This window comes from Fundulus heteroclitus, chromosome 5 (assembly GCF_011125445.2).
Source record: "Fundulus heteroclitus isolate FHET01 chromosome 5, MU-UCD_Fhet_4.1, whole genome shotgun sequence".
NCBI lineage: Eukaryota > Metazoa > Chordata > Actinopteri > Cyprinodontiformes > Fundulidae > Fundulus > Fundulus heteroclitus.
The window spans coordinates 28019921-28047062 of record NC_046365.1 but is presented as its reverse complement, the minus strand read 5'-3'; the positions used below and the strand labels follow the sequence as shown (position 1 = coordinate 28047062).

The 27142-nt window shown below is 40.2% G+C and overlaps 1 protein-coding gene across 7 annotated transcripts; it reads right to left on the bottom strand.

The window, feature by feature from the left end:
• Positions 1-626: 626 nt before the first annotated feature.
• Positions 627-27142, bottom strand: LOC105930941 (ATP-dependent 6-phosphofructokinase, platelet type; the record flags this gene model as incomplete). Of its 7 annotated transcripts, none has more annotated exon segments than XM_012869396.3 (20): positions 627-1510; positions 3711-3816; positions 3925-4024; positions 4394-4505; positions 6830-6891; positions 8603-8767; positions 13386-13538; positions 15582-15669; positions 15756-15826; positions 17091-17237; positions 21073-21111; positions 21318-21387; positions 21894-21958; positions 23086-23211; positions 23304-23396; positions 24288-24383; positions 26200-26308; positions 26531-26575; positions 26703-26868; positions 26953-27142. In XM_012869396.3, coding segments are annotated over 20 exon segments (2160 nt in total), but the record flags the coding sequence as incomplete, so codon positions are not given.

The window sequence follows — 27142 nt, the reverse complement described above, 5'->3', positions numbered from 1 at the left end:
TTAAAGTTTCCACGGTCAGCGGTGAGTTGGGTTGCCTCATCATCTGCTGGTGTTGGTCAATCGTTTCCTGAAGTCAAAGCAATCATCTACCTGGACAGATGCTGGTGTATCAATGCTTGCTTTACTGGCAGTATTACTTGTGAGTGATTGGGTCCGATCTTTCCTTGCCTTAACCCCAAATTGTGCAGTCTAGTTAGGAGGAAGTCGAGGGACCACAGACCTCTGTGCCGCGCTGCATTGATGCAGCAATTCATGCAAAAGGAGCCTCAACCAAGTACTGAGTGCGTTTTCTGTAGATTACACAAAGATACCTTTTTATAGGGCCGACATTTCACTACTAAAAATCCTTTTAAAACATTTTTTTATTATTATTCCAATTTCTGAGAAACTGATTTGTGTTTTCATTAAAGCCACACAAATTTGAAATGCATCACCGTTGGTGTAATGAATCCAAGTCTCAAAAACAGAGTAGCTGAAATAAATGAGCTTTACTGTCTAGTTTATCTTTACTGAATCAAGATGTATCGGGATAAAAAAAAATCTTTGTAAAAAAATAAAATAAAAAATAAAAAACACATTTTTAAGGCAAGGTTCTCTCGATTTACCAAATCAACACAACACCCAGCCTTTGACACACCACAGATGGTTTATTTACTCTGCAACAGGACATCAGTCTAACACTATCAGTGTGCTGAAACACCGTAGCTACATCAGGAGCCTTCACATAAATATTCACTATAAAGGCGCGCACACACACACTCACAAAAAGCCCAGGACGGACACAAGCGGCTAAGGCAACAACACGACACACGTACACTCTGAAGCCACCGGGGTTACAGCGTTCTGCAGTCGACATTCCTGGGTGCGCATGATTCCTCCCCGACGTTGATTTCCATATATTGTTTTTTTTTAAAGCAGCCTTAGGGCGTCTGACAACTATGCGGTCCAAAGTGCAGGTGAAATGTGACAAAAGCCTAAATTAATCACACATTTTCCATCCTCAGCCGGCTACGTTTTGGGCACTAAATCCTAAATACAGTACATCGTGAGAAGTGCATATATTATATGTATATTCAACAACTTTGGAGATCTAAACACAACGTTAGATGTTAGATTGCTTAAAATAAATAGAGCTCTTCCTAAACCACCCTCGTGAATTTAATCTAAAAAATAGAATCCCCCCCACCCCCCGCTGAAAAGTGCCATACCATGAATCCCTTTCTGAATTTTGTTGCTATCCTCAACAATCTCTCCTAATCTACCTGCTGCCAATCAATCAGCATGTGAGCAGCTGCCCCTGAAATGTGAAGCCGGGTTCCTGTGGGAGTAAAGCTTTGCCTTTCCGCCGGCGGTTCAGTTTCCGGCCGAGGCGTCGCTCTCTTTGGGCCGAACCCGGGTCACGTGTTCCAGCTGGCCGGCGTCGGACACGTCGTAGCTCGTCTTGTACTTGGCCAGGATCTTCATCAGAGGACGCAGCTTGAGCCACCACTGCTCCTTCGGGATCCGGTGGCTGAGAAAGAAAAAGTTGAGTTTAAGGTTTTTTTCTTTTGACGTTACGTTCACCTGAGGTGCGTTTGGTCAGATGAAGACAAGGAGAACCGTTCTGATGGCAACAGGACGGGTTCAGACCAACAGTAGAAACAGTCTTACTCCCCTTTAACCTTTCCACACTTCATTACATTTCTACTACAGAGCCCAGGAGAGCTCACTTTAAGTGATATTTTTTTTCAGGTCGTGATAATTTGTGAGCACGTTTTCTTTTAATTGAGTCCTCAAATTAATAAAACTTATTCGAGCACACATTTTAATTATTCGTGGGTGCATTTTGGTAGATCGAGATCTCGAATATACTATAATGCACGTTTTACATATTGTGGCCACGTTTAAGTAGATCGTGCACACAATGTTCTATAACCATGTTCACAAAATTTTGCTCTCGTTTTAGTAAATCGTGCACTCGTTTAATAAATTGTGCCCTCGTTTTACTATGCTTAAAATGAGAGCTCAATTTAGTAAAATGAGCTCACACTATAGTAAAACGTGAGCACAATATAGTAAATTGTGCACACAATTTAGTAAAACAAGCATATGATTTGGTAAAACGAGCGCACATTCTCTCAACATGCAAAACATTTTGCGATGACCCCTCTAGGGCTCCGTACATTTCTACACATGATGTTTTTGAAATTGAGGAAAAAAACAAACACAATACTTAGTAGAGCTATCTTGGGCTGCAGTTACAGCTGCGGACATGTTTTCTTCACCAGCTTTCCACGAGGAGAGAGTGAAACGTTTGCCCAGTCTTTGCGAAATGCATCAAGCTTTGTCAGGTTGGTTGGATGGAAAGCATTTGCAAAAGCAATTTTCCCTTCTTGTTATAGATTCTCTGTTGGATTCAGGTCTGAACTTTGACTAGGCCATACTAAGACACATACGCTTCGATATAAACCATTCCATTTCTGCTTTGGCTGTCTGCTCAATCTGCTACTGGAAGGGAACCGCCGCCCCAGGCTCAAGCCTTTTTCAGCGCTGTATTTAGTCCCATCTATCTCCCCATCATCTTTCCTGCTGAGGAAAAGCACCCACGGCATGATTCTGCCACTTCCTTGTTTCACTTTGTGTTCAGGGAGTTTAGTTTTCTGTTAAACATGCTGTAGTTTTGCAGAATAACAAAGAAATTTTGCATCACATTTTTCTACGTGTTACATGATTTTTTTTTTTTTTTTTTGACATGGTTTCCCTTCAAAAATGCCGCCTTCTTTTTTACCACTCTTCCAGGAGCGCACAACTAAAAGTTGTCCTGCCCTCCTGATTTGTGAAACTGCTGCTCCACCAGAGTTATCTACCCCTCGCTATAAATTTTCAGAAGATTAAGTAAACAGTACTTTGAGACTTGGCTATTAATTTCTACCACAACTTTATTCCTGATCAGTCTGGTGTTTTCCCTTGTTTTTAAGATGTAATTTTATGTATCTAGTGTTCTAAAAAAATAAATAATTCTTAGGCCTTAAAAGATTCGATTAGAACAGCATTAGTTAGCAGCTTTCTCCAGGAAGTGTCATTTTGTTTATAAAGAGAGATACATGTTAAAGCATCTCACACTTTTCTGGTGTTTGTAACAAAAAAAAGAGAGAAAGTGTGTTATGGATATGTATGCGGGGTCTCACCTTCAGATCATTAGAAGGACATGCACAGTGGCTGGAGAGCTAAATTTGAGACACAATCTCCTTTTGTTCAGTGCGAGGCAGCATCGAGCTGCAGCTCTGATCCAGCTGCAACATGACCCAACGCACACAGCAGGTAGCAGTGGGCAGTAACTAGTTACATTTACTCAGTTACATTTACTTGAGTTAAAGTTTTGAACTAAATGCACTTTTAGGAGTAGTTTTACTGCGCTGTACTTTTAGTTGAGTTATATCCTTAAGATGTCTGGTTACTCTACCTACTGCGAGTAACTTCATGAATAACAGTTGTTCAACTTGTAAAATATTTCCCTGCTCGTTAATGCTAAATTAAACTAAAATTAGGCCACAGAGCCAGCTTCAAGTACCATCAAGTACTTTTGAAGGTGCTATATGTCTTTCAAAATTTTGCAGCAAGTGCTGGATGTAAAGATCTCTATCAACACAGCTGGGAAGTCCTGGACATGTTTTTCGTTTTAAATTGCACAGTATGACCAGAAAGATTAAAAAACAGAATCCCTATCTTACACAAAGTCGGTCTCCTCCCTGAGCTGCACCACAGGTTGAAAGACCATCGCTCTGCGACGCATCCCCAAAAGGCAGGCGGTGTCCTCCGAGTTGGTGAAGACTCTCCCTGCATTGAAGGAAAACATCGGCTGTTATTACCAACGACAAAAAAAAGACGAGATCTCACACACACTTAAGTATTCAGTATGTAGCGAATCCTTGTCGTTGGACACACCTTCTTTATAGGACTCCTTCAGCGTCCGTGAGATCCACTGTATGGCCTTCGCTGCAACCTTGGTGCCGAAGTTTCTGTCGAAAGGAGACGGAGCGCCGCCCTGGCCATGGGAAGACATTTAAATAAATACATTTTAAATAACCGAGTAAGTGAATAAAAGTAAAACTGAATTCATCAATCAGTTCATCATATTTTCCTATATATAAAGCCTTATCTAAGTTAAATTTAATTATTTCAACTGCATTTATAACCTAAGAAGTCCTCTAATGCAATTCATAGTTATTGAAGATTCAATAAAACGAAATGGCTTGTTTTTAAAATGCTATGAAAATCTCAAAAACACACTCCTGTTGGCAATTATGGATTAACATTCAAGGATGCAGTTAGAACATTAGATCAGGATTTAAACCTCTAAACATTAATTCAGCTCACACACGCAGTAATGAGCGTATTAGCATGCGAGTCCGACCTGCTGCATGTGACCCAGGATGTTCTTCCTGCAGTCGAACACGCCTCGCCCTTCCTCGGAGTACAGCTGGTAGATGAAGTCGGTGGTGAAGTTTTCGTTGCTGTTCTCGTTACTGAAACACACAACAGACGACAACCGTAACCTAAAAGGAGCCGCGGCTCATTCGGGTACGCGTGGAGGCAGATCTGTGGCACGGCACTGGGTGTGTATGTCTGCTTCTATTTGGGTCATACCAGCAATTGTCATATTCTATGAACAATTTGTAATTATTAAAAACATCTTTTTTTTTTCTTTCATCAGGACTTTAGTTCATGTAAGGCCCGCTGTCCTTAGGGAGGTGAACCAAGAGTTTAAAAAGTTACTGTTTCCAAACCTTTCCGTCACGCTGCTCCTTTTTGTTTTCTGTCCTTATCAGATTCCAGAGAAAGCACCACAGTTGCCTAATTTTCTTTGGCTTAAGAAGCACAGAAAATCCAGTCGTTGCACCTTCCCCCACCTGTTCTGCTCACCGCTTGTCAAACGACTATAAAAAAAAAAGCTCCTACGATTTTTCCTCGGTTACAAGAAAGCTGATTTCATCTGTTAGGACATTTTTCTGCACACCAGAGGCGCTGAAAGCCGTGGAGTAAAATGCTAAAAGAGCACTGCACATATTTCACAAGCTACAATCTGCATGTCTGTTAATTGGTCAGCAGGAGGCGCTGCCTGAGCAGATAGCCTGACTAATTCAGCAAAGAGAGGCTTGTTATAGTTGCGAACACTAAAAAGGTCTTATATTATGCACACTAAGCATTCAAAACGACTAACTTCAGCAGCAGCAATGCTCAAATTTATTAATAAATGTCATACAACAGTTGTTTAGCTGTAGTAATCCATGTGTGTAATCCCTCTGTGATTACCCCAAGTACAGAGAACCTCTGTGAGATTCTCAAACCAGCCCATGCATTGGTTCATAATCAGCTTTCATACTCGGGAGTTCCTGTTTCAACCTCCGCAGGACTACCGGTTCATTTGCTTCCGATGCCATGAATGCTTTTTATTAGTGGAATAACGTAATAAAAGGCAGATTGTTCGACAGCAGAGGCTTTGCATTCATCCGCGTATGAAGGTGGGAGTGAAAGCTTTAGCGTGCGCCGACCACAACGTCCGCACAGACCCGTACGGGCATGGTGAAGCCTAAAGCAGCACATGAGGCATCATTAATCTGCTAAGTGGGTGATCTTTTCTCAAAAGTGAGTTCAGAAGGTCTTCCAACGTCGCTGGGTGCAAACTGTCTCTGCATCTGGGCCGCGTTGTTTAGAATGACCTACATACAGCTTGGGATTTGTAACAGGGTGCTGTTCAGAGGCCTTGATTTTTATTTTTTACATTTTGCCTTGACCAGCAGGACGTTCTGGTATTTTGATAAAGAATGTCTTTTTTGGCTTTGTCAAGCAATTCTAGTCCAATTCTAGTTCACCGGTTTTAAAGAAAGTTAGTTTTGCATCTTGCCTGTGACTCAATACAGAGATAAAAATGCTCAAACCTGTGTTCTGTTGAACCAAATCTATGTACAGTAGGTCCTTTTTCGGCAGCCTAATACCACTAATTATTTTTGTTTCCCTGTTGAATCAGTAAAAATCCTACAAAAAACAGTTTGAAGGACAGAAAATAGGATTTCAGCGCACCTACAAACCTCTTCGGATGATGCATCTCAGGTCCGGGGTCAGTTTTCTTTCTCGCTTATTATTTTCAGATAGTGATTGGCCGTTGAAACATGGATGAACAATTTGCTCTCTGAAAGGCTGATGGTCATGCACAAGAATTGGCAAAAAGTCCAAGAATAAACATTTGAAAGACCTTCAGAAAACTATCAATGATGATTAATTACACTAGCTTGACCTAGAGGTGAATTGTGGAGGATTCAGTTGTGGTTGAAAACTTTTTTTTACATTGCGTCACTGTAAGTCAATAGCAGGAGGTAATATTGTGTTAATTTGTCTTGTTTTAAGGTTATTAATCTACAGTGTGGTCTGTTTTCCAGTCTGCAGACACACTTCCTGTCCATCGTTCTGTTTTGGGCTCTACTGTAGTGAATTAGGATGCAGGTGCAGCCTCACAATGTCACCTACAGTCTGTCCAAAACATATTACATTTGTCCCATTTCCACAGAGCTTCATCCTGCTGGGAGCCTTTTAAACACGCCGCTGCTGCTGCAGTGGACTAAAATAACCGCAATACAGAACGCGGCAGAAAGTCTGGTGGGTGACTTTGAGCTTCAAAAGACTGGAAAATAACATAATAAAGGGGATTCTCCACAATGGAAAATTGTTTATGACAGTCTAAAATCTTCAAAAACACACTTTCTTGGTGTTGTTGTGTTAAATTACCAAGTCACCCAGCAGGTTGAAAACATACCAATCTTTCATTGAACGAATGAAAAAGGGCGAAACTCACCGCAGCACCAGGCCTCTCTGGATGCTCGTCTTCATTTTCTGCGTCAGATGCTCGACGTTGGCCTGCAAATCAAGCGTTAAAGTGAACGCCTGCAGACTACAACCTGCACAGGCAGCTTCAACTCTCAGACTCCTCGGTGCGCTTTCTCCACCTGACACAGAGGCGCAGTGCGACAAATGCACCACCAGGGGGCGCCGCATCCACACTTGTACCATCTCTGAGATAATAACGTAAGTGTAAGGCTTCTTTGGGTGTTTTAGGGTCCTTTGGGCGTTCATGTGTATAATTCTGATCACCATTGCACCTGAATGACATTATTAGAAAGGTTAAAGGGGTTTTAATTATCTGGACACAGTTTTATTAGGTCAAATATCATCATTTATGATGTTTTAAAGTAAAACAAAAAAAACATCTTACGGCTTTTGCTGCTTTTACTTGATTTATATAATTTGTTGGCTGTTGGTTTTGTGCTCATTTTTTGTACAGCATATTGTTCAACTCTTGTTGTTTTAAATACTGTTTGCCTTTCTCCCATCAGGTAAACGCTTCAGAAGCCTCAAAGCCAAAACAAATAAGCTTAGAAACAGCTTCTTCCCAAGAGCTGTGAGGACAATCGCCCCCTGATGGGAGACCGCAGACCAAACGCTTTAAAATCACCCTGCAGTTACTGGCCCATTATACCTTCCAATCACCTTAATGTTACTGCCTACCTGCACACTATCATCTCAGGACATCTAAATGCACATTTCTGTAAACAAAGCCTCAAATCGTCATTGCATGATAAGCACCTTATTACCTCATTTTCTGTTATGTGCGACTTGTGAAAGACAACCAGTTCAAATGACTTCTGAATAACCTTTTCTTTTTTAAATTTCCGTTGAACGCTACAAAAAAAAAAAAAAAACTGTAACCCTTGTTGATTGCCTGCAGGCTTGCTCATTATGTGAACCGGAGCGGCCAAAGAGAAATGTCGCCGCGGTGACAAAAAAGACTCTTTGAATCTTTGAATCTATGCAAGGAACGGTATGTTCTGATCCTGCTGTACATACCATTCCTCCTGTAGGCCACATACCGCCCTCCTTTACATCGCTGTGCTTGTTGTTGCCGTTGTCTATACCGGTCTATGTTAGATACTGTTCCAATTTTCGCTCTGTTTGTCCCTACGCTGCCCCTATTTTTAACACACACCACACTGTTGTCTGCTATAGACAAAGTCAAAGTGATTGAAAGCCATTTTTTTATATAATGTACTTAGAAACCTCTGTGAAAAGTAGCTTTAACTCCTCATGTAACCTTTAATTGTTCATTAACGCCTTAAAAACTTACCCCGAATAACCCTACTGTACCAATCTTAGATCCTTGCACCTTCAAATAAGACATTTTGAAAACAAAAAATGCAACTTATTGGATCTGAATCAGACATTCTTATCAGGTATAGTGAATTTAAAATTTAAAATTTTTTGGGACAATGTAACGGTAACAGCAAACACAGACAGTTCCTGCCATCTCTAATCCTCTAAAGGGATCTGACTGTTATGGAATGAATGATGCAGCTCAGAGGTTATTAATAAGTTCCCGCCTGTGTGCGCGCCTCTAATCTGGCACACGCCTGACACATCCTGGCTGCAGCCGCCAGGCAGCAAGACGCACGTTGAGCCGAAGTCTCAGACGGGAAGTTGCTGTGAAGCGTCGATGAGATGTTTCAAGCAAGTTCAAACGTGTCACAGTCGATATGCAAACGTACACTTGTGTTTCGGTTCATTTCAATCTGACCTGCAGGTCACGGATGTCGAACGGCTCCTCGTAGATGTAGACCGTGTCGGCCCCCGCCGCCAGACCGCCCACGGTGGCCAGGTAGCCGCAGTAGCCGCCCATCGTCTCGATGATGAAGACCCGCCGCTTGGTGCCACTGGCAGACTGCTTGATGCGGTCGCAGGTCTGATTCATACAGAAGTTAGGCCGTATTACAGAAGCGCCACATTTCCGTCTCTGTTCGGGCATGCAGCTGCAGAGAAGACACTTTAAAGCAGAGCTGAAACGAGTCCAACAGGATCATTCCAGGCGCTGTTCAGAAAATATGACGGGGATAGTGATCATTCCTCAAGTCAATTAAAGTTTTCAGTTCAGGGAATCTTCAACTGTAGGAAAAAGGGACATAACCTATGGGATAAATGTAATAAATGTGTTTAATAGACTAAAAATGGGTAAAAATAGGCAGCAGCTCTGCTTTAGAGTAGATAAAATCCCTGCAGGTCGTTATGAGTGACAGAGATCCACAGGTCGATCCATAGGTTGCCCTGTGAACAGCCAGAGCTTTGTGTTTTTTTGTGTTTCCAATCCATTATTAATACGTCTAAAAACAAGAGTTAATCCAAATAAAACAAGAGTTAATCCAAATAAAACAAGAGTTAATCCAATAAAAACAAGCGTTAATCCAAATCAGGGAGGCCCGAAGCTTGAAAACAACTTAAAATGGCATTGATTAGTTTTATCTTAAAACCTTTCCACCTTAAGTAACCTCAGTCAATCTCAGGTTGAAGCACAGCGACTTGAATATGGGGTTGTTTCTAAAATAACAAATATTGGAAGAGGAGAGAATCTGTCAATCATAAAAAGCTCAGACACCTTCTAAGTCGACCTGTGCGTCTCGCTCTCATTGGACGGGTGAAGTCAGCCGAACCAGAACACTTTCAGTGAGCCGTCCACTTTATCTGCACAAGGTCTTGGCGCTCACCGAACCGTCCTGTCGGCAAACTTCAACCCGTCAACGACCAGACGTAAAGCACATAAGCAACGACACCGTGAACGGTTACAGTGCAGGATAAATCACACGCAGTCTTTTTAACATGCGAGCAGTCTCTGTCCAAACAGCATCATGGGTACTCACAAGCTTGGATCGTACTTCTGTTTGTCCAGTCTTATGTGAAGTAGACCTGTAGACCTGTTACCAGCTTAATTCTGGCTTTTACTTCTTGCCTTGAAGCTGTATTGCATGTTTAAGGTGGTTGTACATGAAAAGCTTAAGAATCCCCATTTAAATTCTACGAAATGCTTTTGATTATGTAATTCTTCACTAAAAAAGTTTTGCACTTTTTTTGGTCTGAACAGGGCAGAGACTTAAGAATCCTTCCAGGTATAAATCTCTAATGGAGACAGCGATGATAAAACTGCATCCTGGGGCTGGGCAATATGTCGAAATTTAAAAATAGCTAGATTTTTGAGAGATATAAAATGAAACTATATCATATATATTTAGATGGTGTACACTATGTTGCGTTAGTGTTATACTTTTCTGTATTCCAGGAGGCTATTTTTCAGATGATTCTCATATTTATTTACAGCTGTTTGTTAAAAAAATCTGCCTGTGAGACATTTGGGGCTAAAGCTGTGATTCAGAGACGCATTTTTTATAATTACTTTATGGAAAACAAAAAAACATATCGAGATAAATATTGTATATCGGCATTCAGCCTAAAAATATGGAGGTATTACTTTTTGCCCATCCCTACTTCATTCCCATTGGACAGTTTCCGACAAACTCTCTTTTCTCTTCAGCACAAATAAGTAAACACATTTATGGTTTTAAATCTGAAAACTGTTGGTGTGTTGCAGAGCCAGAGCCACAACTATCGCGTCTTGGATTCTCATTGTAACCTTAAAGGCCACCAAAATGTGTCCTAGTTAGTTTATTTTTAATTTGTTTTATTTTTCCTGAGTTCTGTTGCGCCACTGTTTTAAATGTCTGTCTCTGTGGTGGCACTAAGGTACTTGTTATAAAAGCTTTGAGAAGCTCTGGGCTGAAATATGAATATATAGTGTTTGTGACTGGATAATCTGCTTCACATTTTGTCACAGTTATGAGAAAGGCCAAATAATCCCTTGGTCTGAGAAGTGTTTGGCTAATAATCTTACCAATTACAGGATTATTCTAGCAACAATGGGAAACATTAAAGTAGTTTACAATTCTATTTCTGTCTAAATTGATTACACCCCCCTCACACCCCCAACCCATCAGGTCCATATTTGTCTTTGGCCCTTACCTCCACAATGGCGTTGAGCGACGTGTCGGCTCCCAGGCTGTGGTCGGTGCCTGGCACATTGTTACTAATGGTGGCAGGCAGTATGCACATGGGGATGCAAAACTCCTGGTAGTGGGCCCGGGCTTCGTACAGCTCCAGCAGGGACTCAAAGGCCTGATGGTGGTGGCCATAACATGCAGTTAGACCGGTGATGGGGGAGGGTTGGGGGCTACATCTCTATGTGTCCTCTGTACATGCTGGATCACGGTGCCGCGAGGCTCCCTCATCCTGTATCCTTTATTTCTGCTGTGTTGAGTTTAAACTGAACTCTGTTTTGTTCACAAAGCACGCTGAACCAAAACCCCTTCAGTGTTTTATGCTAACCAGAAGGGGAGCGCCACTTTTTTTTTTTTTTTAAAAGGCAAAAGAAAGTGAAGGATACATGAATGAGGCAGCTTCTTCACTTTAACTGGCACCATGAACATTGAGCTCTGTAATGTGTGGGCTGCTTAGCTGGCTCTCTCCAGGACATCCGGGACGGGGCTTTGGCTTCTCATTGGCTGAGATCGGGGACGGATTGGGGTGCAGGGGAAGGGACCTCCGCGGCTCACAAGTCGCGGCGCTGACGCAACGAGATAAAGAGCGAGGTGGGACCGCAGAGGCTCTGAGCGCTGTCTCCGTTTATACCCGTCCGGCAGGGAGTCTTGAAACGATAAGCATCGACAGGCTTGACTTTAACGTGCCTTTCAGAGGAAACTTACGGTCTCTGTGTCGTTTGGAGGAGAAACCGGGACACCCTGGATGAGGCGACTCACTGGCTGCTTTTCAACACACAAACAGCGAACTGCACTGGCACAACACAGTGAGACGCGTGCCACACACATGCAACAAGTCACTGCGTGCTCTGACACTTACCGGGGACCTCTGCAGACCAGCTCGCCTCCAGCAACCAGCAGCAGTGAAGCGTTTTCTAACAAACGAGCTCTAGTTTGGCTTAATTAAACTTTTTCTTAATGTGTGCGGTTTTATTTTCTATCTATTATCATTGATTAAGGTATTTTCTATGTAAGAGCAGAGCTGTTTCTTCCATTAAGGTCAGTCAAGGTTAAGGGCCTATAGCTAAAGGTTAAATGGAAGGTCGGCCATGTTTACTGTATATTTTTCCAGATACTTCAGCTGTGATCCATATTTAGCAGCCAGCCAGTAAAGAGGGAGGACTGGAGGGTCCTACGCTCCTTCTGTGATTCAAATTCACTGCATAATGACAAAAACTATGGCGGGCCACAAGTAATATGGTAGCCCTGTTAAATAATTCATACTTAATAATGTTTGGCCAAGTACACCTGGCTCAGTCTGGTTGGTTTGTCTCCAAGTAATCATGCATAATTAATGGTCCATGACATAAAATTGATATAGCATTGCATTGAAAAGCTACTACTTGTCGATGTTTTCGTTTATTATTTTTTGCTTTAACATTTTTGTCTTATTTAAACCCCTTTATAGACAGATGGGTAATTTATATTGTTCTTTCCAGCTCAAATGAGCACAGCAGTGATAATGTTTCTATTTAAGCTGGATTTAACCAAAGCCACTAACTGACAATTGCTTATTTACAGTGAGAGCGTTTAAGGGTTTAATAGCTTCAAAAGAACTTCAACTTTATTGGCCTTTAAATGGCCTTATTTTAAATCAAAACAAAAATCTGGTGCTCCTGGCTCAGTACTTTGCTGTTTAGCTGTTTTTTCTTCTTCCTCCCCACAAAACCACTGACTGAGCTATTAAGCCTTACATATATTTTGTAAAGGGCTTTGCTCAGTTGTCAAGTTGTTTTTAAAGTGCTTTAGAAGTAAAGTTGTTTGGCATGGTATGCTATGCTATTGCAAAGACAAGTATTAAATAACCGACATAACATTAACAACTAAGTTTGAATAACTTGTCTTATAAAATTACTTCAAATTTAACTGTATGTGGGGGGGATATGAATCTGAATATATGTGACTGATTAACTGAATGAAATGGATTGATGTGAATTGTATTTGAATTTAATTGGATTGAACTATGTTGGAAATGCTTTGGACCATTAGTTTTTTTTGTGTGGATATATTCTGTATAAATTGAGCTGAACTGAATTCCACCAAGTCCATAATTAGGTCCACTACCTGAGATGGGTGTAAACTCCATAATTATCCTTTATCCTGAAACGTAAACTGCTAAGTCTACTCCTTGGTAATCTGGCATCTTTTATCATTTTATTTTCTATATACACTGGTCTGACTTGTATCTAAACTATTAACTCTTATGTCTTTAAGACAGTCATTTAAAAAGATTTTTAATTAACCTAAAATGTTGTGCTGTGATTGCATTTTCACTTGATTTCGATTCCAAGCGTAAAACATCACGTCTGCATGTACTGGCCAAATAAAGTCCACTTTCTGCTTGGCTATACTCGGACGCCAGCTGGTAGTCAGAAGAATCCCAAACTCTTATCGACCGTTCGCCGTTTGACCGACACATGGACAAACACATGCCACACTTACATCAGTGATGGCATTCAGAGCTGTGTCTGAGCCAATGCTGAGATCTGAACCAGGTATGTTATTGGAGACTGTGGCCGGGATCATAACCATGGGCACGCAGAACTCGGCATATTGGTCCCGTGCCGACGACAGTTCCAGCAATCCAACGTAAGCCTGCAGCGTGGAGATCAGGCAGCATCTTATTGGTCGGTTAAGGCTTAACGTTGAGATATTAACATAGGCAGAATGGGAGCGAGGACACAGAAAAGCTCTTAGGTAAGAAAAAGTCCGAGTGGGAAGCAGCTGCAGCACCAGCAAGATCCGAAGGAAGGTTTTCCACTTCAGCTAAACTGGTCAGGTTCGACATAAAACTCTTCTTCTTGGGATTAATACAGCCTGTGGACCTTAAACGGAGGGAATACTATAACAAGAGAGTTTGTTTATTTACAGATCACAGCAGTCTAATACAATTTGTGTCCAAACATGCTCACATCTTCTGTTCTGTGATGTGAAAATTAAACGGCTGGGGAGATAGAAACTCGTGATGAATGTGGCTTACATCCAAACAGGGAGGGAGGGAGTATAACGAGGAGGGGCCTGATGGCTGATGGGAGAAATGCGGTGGGAAAAATGACAGGTCCTCTTGGGAATAAAACAAAGTACAGCCGTACGAGCGTAGTGGAGGGAGAAGCCAAAGGGAGAGAGCCAAGCCAATCACAACAGACATCAGGCATGCACAGGAAGCTGATGTTGCTAGTTGCACAAAAAAAGAGACAAAGATGAAAAAACAACTATAGCTTTTCTTTTATTGGCAAGGCTGCAATAACCCTTTAGGGGACACTTGATCGTTTTGTATCCAATATCTCATGTGGATCCAATAAAAAGGCTGTTTATTGTAGCAAGAAGTTGCCACTACGGGCAAAAAAGGCATTGCAGCTTGACCAATAAACAATACACATACAGAACTGTGCAAAATGTATGTATCTAAATTCTTTAAAAGTTACTTTCAGGACACCAGATTTCTCCAAAGGATTTTAAATGGTCTCAGTATTTTTGCACAGTATTGTATTCCAACTACAGGCTGGACCAAAAAGATGTATATCAACTATTGCTGTTTAAAAAAAGGGGAAGAAGTCAAGACATGTTTTTACTAGCTGGAATGTTAGATGGAGAGAGCTGGTGGAAAAAGCAAAAAAACAAACAAAAAACAAAACAAAACTACGACTCAAAAAAGCCTTGAAAATAAAGAACAGTTCTCCAGTGGATCTAAAAAGTGTACAGACCCTGTTTAAAATGTTAGGTTTGAAAGAAAATAAATTATGTATTTAATGTGACGTATATCCACATAAAGAAATAAAAGTAAGGAACAAAAGCCATCCATTAGTGGTCAGGTAGGCTGTCATGAAGTCGCTGTTCAACAAGAATCAGCAATCTCCCGTATTCTTCCTATGTCTGAACCAAAGAGCAGCGATGGAAAACGGTAGACTTTGAAAGAAAAACATCTCCAAAAATCCTGTTAGAGAATTTTTGAGATGACACAACCTGACCTGTATCACACAGTTGGTGCTATAGTACTGTTGCCTTGCATGCAGGAGGTTGTGGGTTCAAAACCCAGCCTTAGCGCTTTCTGCATGGAGTTTACATGTTCTCTCTGGGTACTTTGACTTCCTCCCACAGTCCAAGAACATGACTGTTAGGTTAATTGTTCTCTCATAATTGCCCTCAGGTATCTTTTTTATAAATGTTTTGGCCACAACAGTCTTTATTTAGCAAAGAAATTGCACATGCATGGTAGTGGCGGCACCATGCTCTGGGTTTCCTCTTCTTCATATTTTTGTTCCACCCTAACAGAATTCTTTCTTTTCTACATGAGTTGTACAATATATTTGTCTTTATAAATGTGGAAAATGCTTAGATAGTATTTTATATTCTTTCATGTCTGAGGTGCCTGCCATTGCAGCAGGGCCGTGTACGCTTTTGAGATCCACTGTAAAATATAGGAGAGCAGCAGGGCTGAGTGATGACAGGGCACAATGCGGCTCATGAGTAAAATCACAAACATCACTAGCTGACTAAAACATTAATATAAAAGAACAGAATGAGAATCTCAAAGTTTTACCAATACTTTTTATAATATTTTAAAATACTCAAGTATAGAACACTGTAAGGTGTTGATAAAAAGACGACATCCTGTACTAAATTAAAAAAACAACGTACCTCAAATCCTCCTATAACAAGTAAAGCACTGATGTTATGGATCCTCATCTGCTCAGCAATTTTATCCAGATGTTTTGCTGGAAGAGTCCTGATGGGCAACAGGAGATATTTGCTTTATTTAGACCTTTGTTTTGATAGGACATAAGACACTGACCGAATTGTATCTGTGATTACCTTTTTGTGCCCAGCAGGGACCCTCCTTGGCCAGTCCAACCCCCAACATCTCCCCATTTGATCTCCTTGATCTGAGAATAAGTTTAAAACAAAAGAAGTTGCTCAGATGTTCCAAAAAGGTTGTAAAAAGAAACGGATTTCCAGTGAATCATTTACGTGTCACGATTACATCAACACAAAATTCCCTTTAAAAGGTTGCCGACCACAAAACAATGAACTTTTGAAACATAATAGGGTCTGCTGTATTAACAGAGATAATTTTTATTTTCAATGCAGCACCCCAGTTATATATATTCATTTATAATTGCTGTATGAAACAAAAAACACATATCACTAAGATAAAACAGCATTCATAGTCTTGGTTGTATAAAGTATACATATTAATGCTTTGAGTATATTTAAAAGCAACACACTATTTTCTGCCCTGTACTCTTCATCTAGATTGAAAGTATGCAGTTTTACCAAAAAGAAAAAAAAAAAAAGCTGCTCTTCACCATATTCTGTGTCCTAGGTTTTACTCAGAGATCACTGCTTCACTTTCCAATCATGTCTAATCTTCCTCTGTGACCTCGGAGAGTAATCACTTCCATCATGTTACCGCGGCTCCGCTGGGTTATCCGGACACGTGAGTGAGTGTGTTTGCCAGCGGTCAGCAGAGCATGCTGGAGACCGGTTCTTTGCATGAATGGCGTTGCTGCTGGGGGACGTTCAGTAATTGGCTTACAGTAAGCAGAACTGTTTACAGGACGCTCTTGTTGTTGTCGGTGTGGCCATTAGGGCTCGGAGGAGGGGGGTTAGTGACATTTCACTTATTTCCTACGTCTGGGCTCAGCCAAGTTGATGTATCAGTACACCTGGGAATGCTACGTGTAGCTGGAATTTTATCGTTGTCATGATGCTTCAAGTTGCTTTTTAAACTTTGACTTTTTTATTTGTACGTCGGTAGCACACTCTGGTTGCATACGAGGTTTTTATGAAAGATTATCACGTCCTGCTGGTGTATTAGTTGTCATTTTGGTGTTTTATGCTTTATTTTTGCTCAGTTTGTTTACGATTTTAACGGAAATACATCCTGCCAGGGGTTAAAACAAGGAAGCAGCTAACGGCTATTAGCATCTCCAAAAATGTATTTGTCAAACTGGTCAGGTGTCGAAAATCAGCAAAAACTTGTGAAGTATAAAATGGCATAAAACTTCCCAAAAGCGCAGTCTAGTTTTAGGCTTCTCTGATTTAATTTGTTCCTCATCGTATATATATTGTATAATATTGTATAAATGTCATTGTGTAGGGTGCAAGTTGTACAATGATAATAAAAAAGTGAACTTTCTGACTTACCTGTCCCTTGTAGAACCCCTCAAAGCCGTCGTTGACAGCAAACATTCTGTGGCCTTCTGTGATTCCCACCCTGACAGCAGAACGCACGGCGGCATTCATACCTGCAGCCGGGGCACCGACGTTCATCACCGCCACGTTAAAGGAGCTCTGAGGACGACGGAGGGCAGATGGTTCACACAAAGAACCCTGAAAGGTGCTAAATATGCAGCTGATGATGCAGAATCTGGTTGCTGTGCATATGCTAAGGCTGTACGCTCTAACACCAAGCAGTGGCATTTTTTTTTTTTTTTTGTCAAATGCGTGAATTTCACATTTAGTGTCTAAACATAGCATATATACAGTGAACCTTAGCATTGAAAACATTTGAGGAAATGAAATCATTCTTGAAGTAGAGTGTTGCATGCAAGAAGCCGCATGCTTCTGAAAGATGCAGAGAAGCAGCAACCTCTGCCTTCTCATGACAAGCTCTGGAAATACAGGCTTATTTTGGCTAATAGTCATTTCTGGCTTTGAGCAGAAAACAGATTTCTAAGACTTATTTGAATGTTGGACAACAGACATTTTCAAAAATAAAATCAATTATAAAAACAGTAAACTGCAGGCAGCTTCTGTCAGCTTTAGTCAATCAGAATAGACTTTAATATTTGTACCTCACTAGTTTATTCTGTACCAGACTACTATGATGACCTCATTTACCTGCAGGGATTATAAAACCATCCATCCATCCATCCATCCATCCATGCTTGTAGCAAATAGAAAAATTCACGTTTCATAAGAAGAACCAAAGATTAAGCTTAACACTGGTAAAAGAAGTAAATGTAAAGGATAATGCCTGACGAGGTGTCCATTATCAGAAAGTAATGGACCATGTGTGCATATAAATAAAAAAATAAATAAAAAAATAAAAAAATAAATAATATATATATATATATATATATATATATATATATATATATATATATATATATATATATATATATATATATATAGAGAGAGAGAGAGAGAGAGAGAGAGAGAGAGAGAGAGAGAGAGAGAAGTAAATAAAGTTTTCTATAAAGCACACATTGCAGTAATTGAAATCAAAAAACATTTATTAAATTTTTGGTATGATCAAAGGGTAATTCATTAATAGAAAAAGGTGCATGCCAGATATGTGCATATGGACGCCTATCTCTGCCACTGTATCAAAGCTATGTCCTAATTATGAGATATAGGATGATTTTTACTGTACAATAACAGTGCCAGATTCCATAATAGTGCACAAAACAGTGTTGCCTTAATGTGAAAAACATCAGCACATTATTAAAGTTTAGCCACCATCAGCACATAAAAAAAACAAGCTAATATGCAATTCTTTCAACAAAACTAAAAGTTTGATTTTGAGTCATCTGTGATTTTCAGGGTACTGTATAAAATGTAAAGTGATAACATGTTTTATCTGTTGCCTGTTTGTGTACAACAGCTCTCTCTTGTATTCATCACTAATGGGCTTAAAAAACAGAGGTTTGTAATTTCAAAACTCTAAAAGTACATTAAGCCAGATACACTTAGCATTTAGAACAATCTTCCCAGCATCTGTTTCATCTGACTCAATCTTTAGCTGAATGTGACTTTTTTTTAGATTCATATAAAGCAGAGTAGTCAGTAGAAACAGTTTTGAAACAGTGTGTCTGTTTAAAGATTTGCACTTCTAACGCCGAAGCAGAGCCATGAAAAAAAGAATTAGCAAAGACGGACAGAGCGACAGCTGGCAAGCACTGACCCTTTTGTGGCACTTTGTTACCATGTCAATGTACAGTATGATAACAGGAATTTAAAGGGATTTATTCTAGATACAAATAAACATCACACAGATTTAGATATTTTTCTTTCATTTCTTGTCAGCATGGTAATTACAGCTTAATAAGTTATAGACCAGGAGTCTTCAGCTCCAGTCCTCGGGGTCCGTTGTCATGGACATTTTAGATGCATCCCTGGTCCAACACACCTGGATGAAATGGCTGAATTACCTACTCAGTATGCAGTCAGGGGTTCCATCTGAATACCCTTAATAATACCTCCTAACTCCTGCTCCTAGCTCCTGTTCCCTGACCTTTCACGGGGTCGACAGTAAGAACTCTATCATTGGCAGGAAAGGAGCTTCAGACTTCTGTGCCGAATTCGGACAGCCTTTAACTCCGACGTCTCCAAGTGATTGAAGCACACATGGGTGCTTCAATTCCAATCCGGGCCTCCAGACTTCCGAAAATGAACTGCAAAGTTTGCGCTCTCTTCTCTCTGGACATTTTTGTTGATTTTCATGAGAGGGCTGTGCTTTTATGTCATGTCACCCAAAGGATTGTGGGATACCTTAAGAGTTATTAGTGCCGATAAGGGACTTCGGGAGGTTCCTAGGCAAATCTAGCCGTGGCAGGGAGCATACAGGCTCCTTTTCCTACCTCCTTCCTTACTGACTGCACTATTCGGACAGCACTTATCATGGCGATCGCTGACGCACTTCCGCTTTGGCTAAAGAGTCCTTGCACTATAAGGGTAGTTCTCCAGAGTCCTGCCTACGGCCTGCTTATTTGACTCAGGTGTGTTGAAGCAGAGAGACACGTAGTAATGAAGACCTCTTCATATTGTAACGAAGAGGTGAAGTTCTCCTCTCCTCTCCTCTCCTCTCCTCTCCCCCGCTGTTTATCAGAGCCCTGCCCTGGTGGTGGCCCGGCTAACCTTCCAGGTAACTAACAAGACTCGTGCTTCCTAAACCTCTGATGAAAAAGTTTAAACTTCACTTGCTTCAAATGTATCTAAGCTATAGCTGAGGATACCTTCCTGCTACATCTTCTATGTCCATTTAAAATGTAGTGCTTGAATTAGAAAAAAAATATTTGATTTAAATGTATCACATAGATGGAATTATTAGATTTGCTATAATGATCCCCCGTGAATTCTGTTTGGCTTATGTTTTTTTATTGCAAATACAGAAGACTAGTTAGCTCTGTCTGTTAAATATTTCATTTAAATACGTTTTAGACTAAATGAACTGGTTATTGACTATTAATAATGCCTTTAATAAAGTTCATGAAATGTGATTGAGGCATGTAGGCTAAGTTGTATTTTCTGTTTCTGTGTGTAAAAACATGACTTGGAAAGATCATTTTAAAATGTAACTAGCAGACATCTTGTCATCAGATCTCAGGACCTGTAGTTAGTCTCATTAATCCTAACTTCCCAACAATATTTGGCATATGTCACACTGGCCTCATGCGGATATAGATATTTCTTATGACCAATATCACTATTCTTTGATGTCGGTTTGATTTTGGCTACAAATATTTTCTAACTCTTTTTCTGATTATAGATTTAAGCTGAATAGTCAGTAGAAGATCACCCAGACCTGGTAAATTTGTCAGGGTAATCTGCTTTGTTACAACATAACATTATATGGTGCAGATGATATATTGTGATAAAAGTAGAGAATTATGTAATTAAGACAAACAAATCGTGCTCACTGTGTAAAAAAATTTATACAAAAAGGGTAATGTAAGTTTCAAAATTGACCCTGAAAGTTTAACTTAAAGGTTGGCTGTGAGTCACTAATCTAACCTTTTAATCCATTTATAGTAATTATGTCGTCTTATTAATCTTAAGAATTTTGTAAAATTTAAGATGCATCCTTGTTTTGAGTTGATTCTTCCCCGGGTGGTGCTGCAGTTTAATACTTTGTTCTGTTGTTGCCAGTTTGATTGTTTGAGAGACCAACCTGCAGCATTTATTATTAAAAATCTGCATCAGACAACATATGGCTGTTAACTTAAAATATGTATATATATGTTTCTCCACTTGAATACCTTCCCCCAAAAAACTCTGCATGCCACTGCATATACAGGTTGCCCTCAAGGACTGGAGCTGAAGACCTCTGGTACAGACTAATTTGCCTAAAACTAATGGTGCGAACTACACCTGCAGAAGCTCCAGAAGCTGACCCATTACATACATGATATTGCTCTTCATCCCCTGCCTCCTCTTCCTCACCCTCAAGTCAGTAACAGAAAAACAAGAGTCTGTTAGTGTCACAAAAAGACCGTAACACCCAGGATGCACCTGACAAGGAGGTACCTTGTGCTAACGTACAAATCTCAGAGCAGCTGTTGGAAAAGATGCATTAAAGGAATTAAAAGAACAACTTTTTGGTTTGTTCGTATCCATTTTTTTATGACGTTTGATTGTCGTGGTGCTTACATTTGGGAGTTCAGAGCGAGCAGTCTGAGAGGAAAGCAGTCTGTAGGTGCTCAGGTTGTTTTCAAAGCTCCTGCCGATTGGAAACAGAGTTAAAGCTTTTAGGTAATGCAAAGGATTTCCAGTAGGAGAACGTTTACAGTCAAGATCACAGCCACGTGGCAGCCAAAGGACACAGATATAAAAGGATTCACACCGCTGGACGTTTTTCACATTCTGAAACTTTATGAAATATTATTAATATGTTCCAGTAGGTCAGCACAGAGTAGTCTATAACAGTGAAGTGGAAGGAATTGGATATTTTACATCTTTAACAAATAAATATTATAGAATTTGGTCTGCATTTGATTTCTGCCCATCTGTGTCCATCCTTTTGTAGAACCAACTTTCGATCCAATTACAGCTGCAGGTTGTTCAGGGAGAATGTTTTCTGCCATCTTTGTACATCTAGAGACTTACTTTCCCCCTCCATTGTTAGCTAAATAACTCAAGTTCAGTCGAAATGAAATATTGCATACCTTTTTTCTTTGCAGGTAAACGACTCATATGCACATTTCAGAAATTTTGCATCCAACCTACCTGCCACGCAGTCTTACTGCCTCGTCAAATTTCTTCTCATCCATGGCCTTCTGTACCTCTTGAGTCTGATGGCAAAACAAAACAGAGCTGCTTTACCCAAAGGCAGGTGCATTAAACATGTAGTCTTTTATAGAGCAAGAGTGGCTTAGGTTGCCCTGAAATACGGCATGTAAAATAAGTATTGAACACGTCACCATTTTCCACAGTACCAGTTATTGGTAACAACCGAAATAATCCATACATAGAAAGAAGCCAAAACAAATAACTTCAGAGATAATGTGAAATGACGTAATATGTAACTTAAAGGTGCATAGTGCAAGCTAAATATTACTTAACAAGGGAACACGGGCTAACTTCAATATTTGTAGCTTTCTTACCTCAGAAGACATTATACCTCTAAACAAAAGACCTCTGCAGTCGCAGCGGCAGATGCTTTTCCTCTTCTCCCATGCATGCACGCAAAACTGGTGTCATTTCAACTTGTCGCCACAGGGGGCAGACGTCTTCAAAAACTGTGGAACTTACGCTATGTTCCTTTAATATAATATTAACACAATAGCAATGTGTTTAATATGAAAAATTGTGACGTGTTCAATACTTATTTTCCTCGCTTTATGTCTGTCGTTATGTTGCTATAGGTTTAGGCTGCTGGAGGACATGATGATATGGTATTTTTTTCTAATAAGAGAAGTGACCATATAATGTTGCAACTGTTGAGATTTGCATAAAAAAAACAATCATAAGGAAAAAGAGAATCTAATTGTAACTAGATCAGTCACACTTTTTAGTGCTGCACACCTTAACTTTGGATTAACGAGCCCCAACCTATGCTGCCTTTGACATTTCATTAATTACTGATGAGTCCCAGCATGTTCCGTGGATGGTCGAGGCTTCTAAAATAAAACTGTGATAGCAAAAACAAGAGGAGCTGAAGAATGGGACTGTGCAGGGTTGATATGGACTGCTAACACTGATAACGAGTGTATTACATTCTGGAGGGTGACACATATCTACTACATGACACCTTCTCAGTTCAGTTCTAATTTTATATAAAAGCTATTGAACAAACTCCCCTGGTCTCGAGCCCAGTGATCTGTCCTGTTATGACACACCTCATTGCACCCAGTCTGATATGTGTTAAAGTTAAGAAATAGACACCACATTAACCCTCAACATGCACAGGCAAACTTACCATCTGAACACACTCCATAAGTGGCAGACGGACGGCCTGGTTGCCCACCAGAGACACAACACAGGCAGGGGTGTCGGTAGATGCCTCCAGTAATGCCAACACTGCCTCCACGCCCATACGGCTGGCCTGCAAATTCATTTGAAGGATTTTGGCTTGAATCCCGATGCATCTTTCTAAATGTAAAAAGTTGTAATTGTAATTGATTTATTGTGACTTACCAAGATCCTGTCAAAGGCAGAGGGAGTTCCACCTCTCTGCACATGGCCCAAGATTGTGACCCTGGTGTCAAAACCCAGGTTGCTCACTACCAGCTATTTAGACAGAGATCGTAGATTAACAGCGGGTATAAACTGCATAGAAAATGATTATATTCATCAATAAGCGAATATTGCAATGTAAACATTAACGCTCCCATTTGATACAGTGAACATCCTAGTAGATCAATCTTTGAAAGACTTCATAGCTACTTGAAATAAACAGGTTTAAAAAAAAACAACAGAAAAGGTAGGACCAAGAACAAAAAAATAACAGAGGAGAAGTCATGCAAAACATCGCCTGTCATGTTGGTGTGCGCCAAATAATGCACATGCAATGGCAACTTTCCAGAGCAAAACTAGGTCTGAAATAAAACAGAAAAAATACCATGAAAATGAGAAAAACTAAATGAAACGTGCACATTATGTCAGAAATGACCATGTGTAGAGCACATGTGGTACACGTCTCCGTCGTGGGGAAACCAACACCATGAAAAGAAGGAAAACCCATGCGTATGAGGGAGGATCTGAGCATCGACCAGGCGACCAGGCTTCCCGACCATACTTACATCCTTGATATAATCAGGGGTTATTGCCTTGTTGTGGCAATCAATGGCACCCTCGGCTACAATAATAATGTTCAGCCTTTTCCTATCAGCACGGTTCTAGAGAAATATAAAAAGCACAGGCATTTGAAAACATGACAGAAAACGTTTTGCAGTGCCACAAGCTGGATCGAACAATGGAGGATGATCTCAGACGGATCGCTCAGGAAACTGAGACTTTTAGGTAGTTACCCATTCTCAGTGGTAATTTCTGAAATTGTAACAAGGATCCTAACTGGACAATTTTTGTTTAAATGTTTATTCCTTGAGAACCATCAATTTCCACCTGGTGGTCCAGCTTCTGGTTCCCCTCTGCGTCAGTCAGAGACTGAGCTTTACTCACATTCTTCACTAAATCAGAGGTAATGTGTTGTCCTTGTCTGTCAATGGCTCCTTCGGCAACTATGATAATGTTCAACCTGGAACCCCGAGATCGACTCTGGACAATAGCAAAGCACAATGAAGTTTTGGAAAACACTAAGAACACCATGCCGGGAACACTTTATGTACAGAAAAAAACCCAAATAAAAATATGTACAAACCCCTTGATCACATCTGCAATTGAGTTGCATGTTTCTCCGTCTTCATCTTAAATTGCCTACTGTATTGCAAACATATGTAGAGCCATAATAGCAATGAAAACTAATTCTGGGAGGATTGGCCTTTTAAAAAGTAAGGCATGCAGGATACCTCAGACACTTTCTGACACATTTTGTCTTCCCAGCCATCTTCGGGAGGCATCTCTGGTATAAAAACCCAATCTGCTCCACATTCACATTTATTTTTGTTGACTTTGATTAATGTTGCTTTCTGACTGATGGCCTTATAAGCACATCTGCAATTAAGTTGCACGTTTCTCCGTCTTACAACATTGTTATTTGACACAAAATATTGACATGACTGCCAACATATCAAGTTTTACAACCTTTTGAATTACTGGCCTCTAGGTCATGTGCTGCTTAAAATAAACCAACTAATGGACTCTGTGCTAAAGGTAAGAGTACCTCAGACTACTAGTGATCCAGTATGCTATTATTCGTAGGTTTAGGGTTTAAATCCCACCAGAGGAGCAGTATTATTGATATTTCAAAAACAAATTGGTAATGATTAATGCCACAGATAATTAACTTTTATTACAAACATCAGACTTGGCACCTTGGAGATCTTGTAAAATCTTCATATTAAGTGCATTTTAATTCTGGCATTAAGCCATAATTTTTGCTAATCCTAACTCACCACACAAAGTTTTATTTGGTTTAATGTCAGGCAGCGTGAAAGGGAGTTGTGTCTTTTTATACAGTGTTTGCAAATGTCTGGTTTCAACTGCAAATGAATAACAAACTACAAAAATGACCCTTCCTAACTTGTTTTACGACTTCTCTTAACTGACTTGCTCATCCAGCATTCACCACCCTTTGTTGAATGTAATTCTTGATATTTTTTGCCATTGATAGATTGACACATATACACATACACGTCAGTGTACCTTGAAACACTATCAATGGCTCCTGGTCAAAGTAACTGTTTGTATTAAGTATCATTCAATGCTTAACGAAATTGTAAGTGGGTGAAGTGAACCATAAAGCTATCAGGTTGCATGTATAAACAGATTCATATCCACTGAGGTAAAGTTAAACATCACAAGGCAGCTAGTGTTGCATGTAGATTTAGGCAGTCCAGAGAGCTGCATGGAAAACTGAGTGTGCTCCTTTAACCACTGGCATTTTTTAAATTCCTGGCATATGCAATAGAGCTCTGTAGCGTAAAGAGTAAAGATCTTGATTTCAAGGCACAACTCATTCATTGACTTATTATACTTATTATATTAAATAATGATGCATTTGTCTATTCACATTTCTTTATATACATCAAAGACAATGTAGATGTCTTATTTGCTGGCATGGAGCTAATCGGACAGTAAAGTTTAATCGTAAATATAAATGCCCTACTAGTGCTTGAACAGGGCTCTGAGGAGCAATTATCAAAATATTGGAGTCCTGCACAGCAGATTGTGATGTAATTCAAAGGTTGCCAGCTTGGGTTTACAGGAGTCACTATTTAAGAAAGAAAATCTTTTACTAGTAATCGGATTAAATGAGATGTGTGATCAGGTTTATGATCAGGCACAAATAACTTACTTTCTCTCCCTTTATCCTAATTGACCTACCATATTACAAACATATTCAGAGCCATAATTGTAATGAAAACTAATTCTAAGAAAATTGGCCTTTTAAAAGGTAAGGCATGCAGGATACCTCGGACAGTTTCTGACACATGTTGTCTTCCCAGCCATCTTCGGGAGGCATCTCTGGTATAAAAACCCAATCTGCTCCACATGCAAGGGCACTGACTAAGGCAAGGTATCTGAACACACATATAGACATTCACATTATGAACATGTAAAATGGATGGCATGTAATACAAATGTTAAACACATACAAAAATTCATATGTCTTAGAATGACCTTGACAAAGGAGAAAATAAGCTTCCAAAGCTTGCAACATTGTTTTTAAGAATTAATTGTATTAGCGTCGTTGTAGTGCAGTATTATGCGTACACGTGTATCTACTTAGAGAATGAATTTACCCGCAGTGTCTGCCCATGACTTCCAGCACAAATGTCCTCTGGTGACTGCAAAACACATGACAAATGCCATCAAAGAAAGGCTCCTATCATTAGGTATTTATTGCAAAAATGCATAGAATTTACTCATTTTTCATAAAATGTTAATTTTTCAACCAGTCATGGATGTATTCACCTCTGAGCTGTGGTCATGATAGCATCCACCACCTCGATGATTCGATGTAGTGCTGAGTCAGTGCCGATAGTCATGTCTGTGCCACAAAAGTCGTTGTCGATGGAACCAACCATGCCGACAATGTGAAGCTTAGAATTGCGTCGGGCCGCATCCTCATCTATGAGCCCTGAATAAAGTAGAGACAGATAGGAGAAAGGGTTTAGGTACGTAAAGCTGAAACTATTTAAATGAAACCAGAGTGAAGAATCACCTTGCTCAATGAGTTCATTCAAAAGGCCGCTCCACTCTTCTCTAAAGAGGTTGGCTCCGGTCAAGCTGCCGTCTCCACCAATCACACAAAGGTAAGTGATGCCACGCTGCACGAGGTTGTGAGCGGCTTTTAAGCGTCCCTCGTGGGTTCGAAACTCTTTACAACGAGCACTGCCAATGACAGTACCACC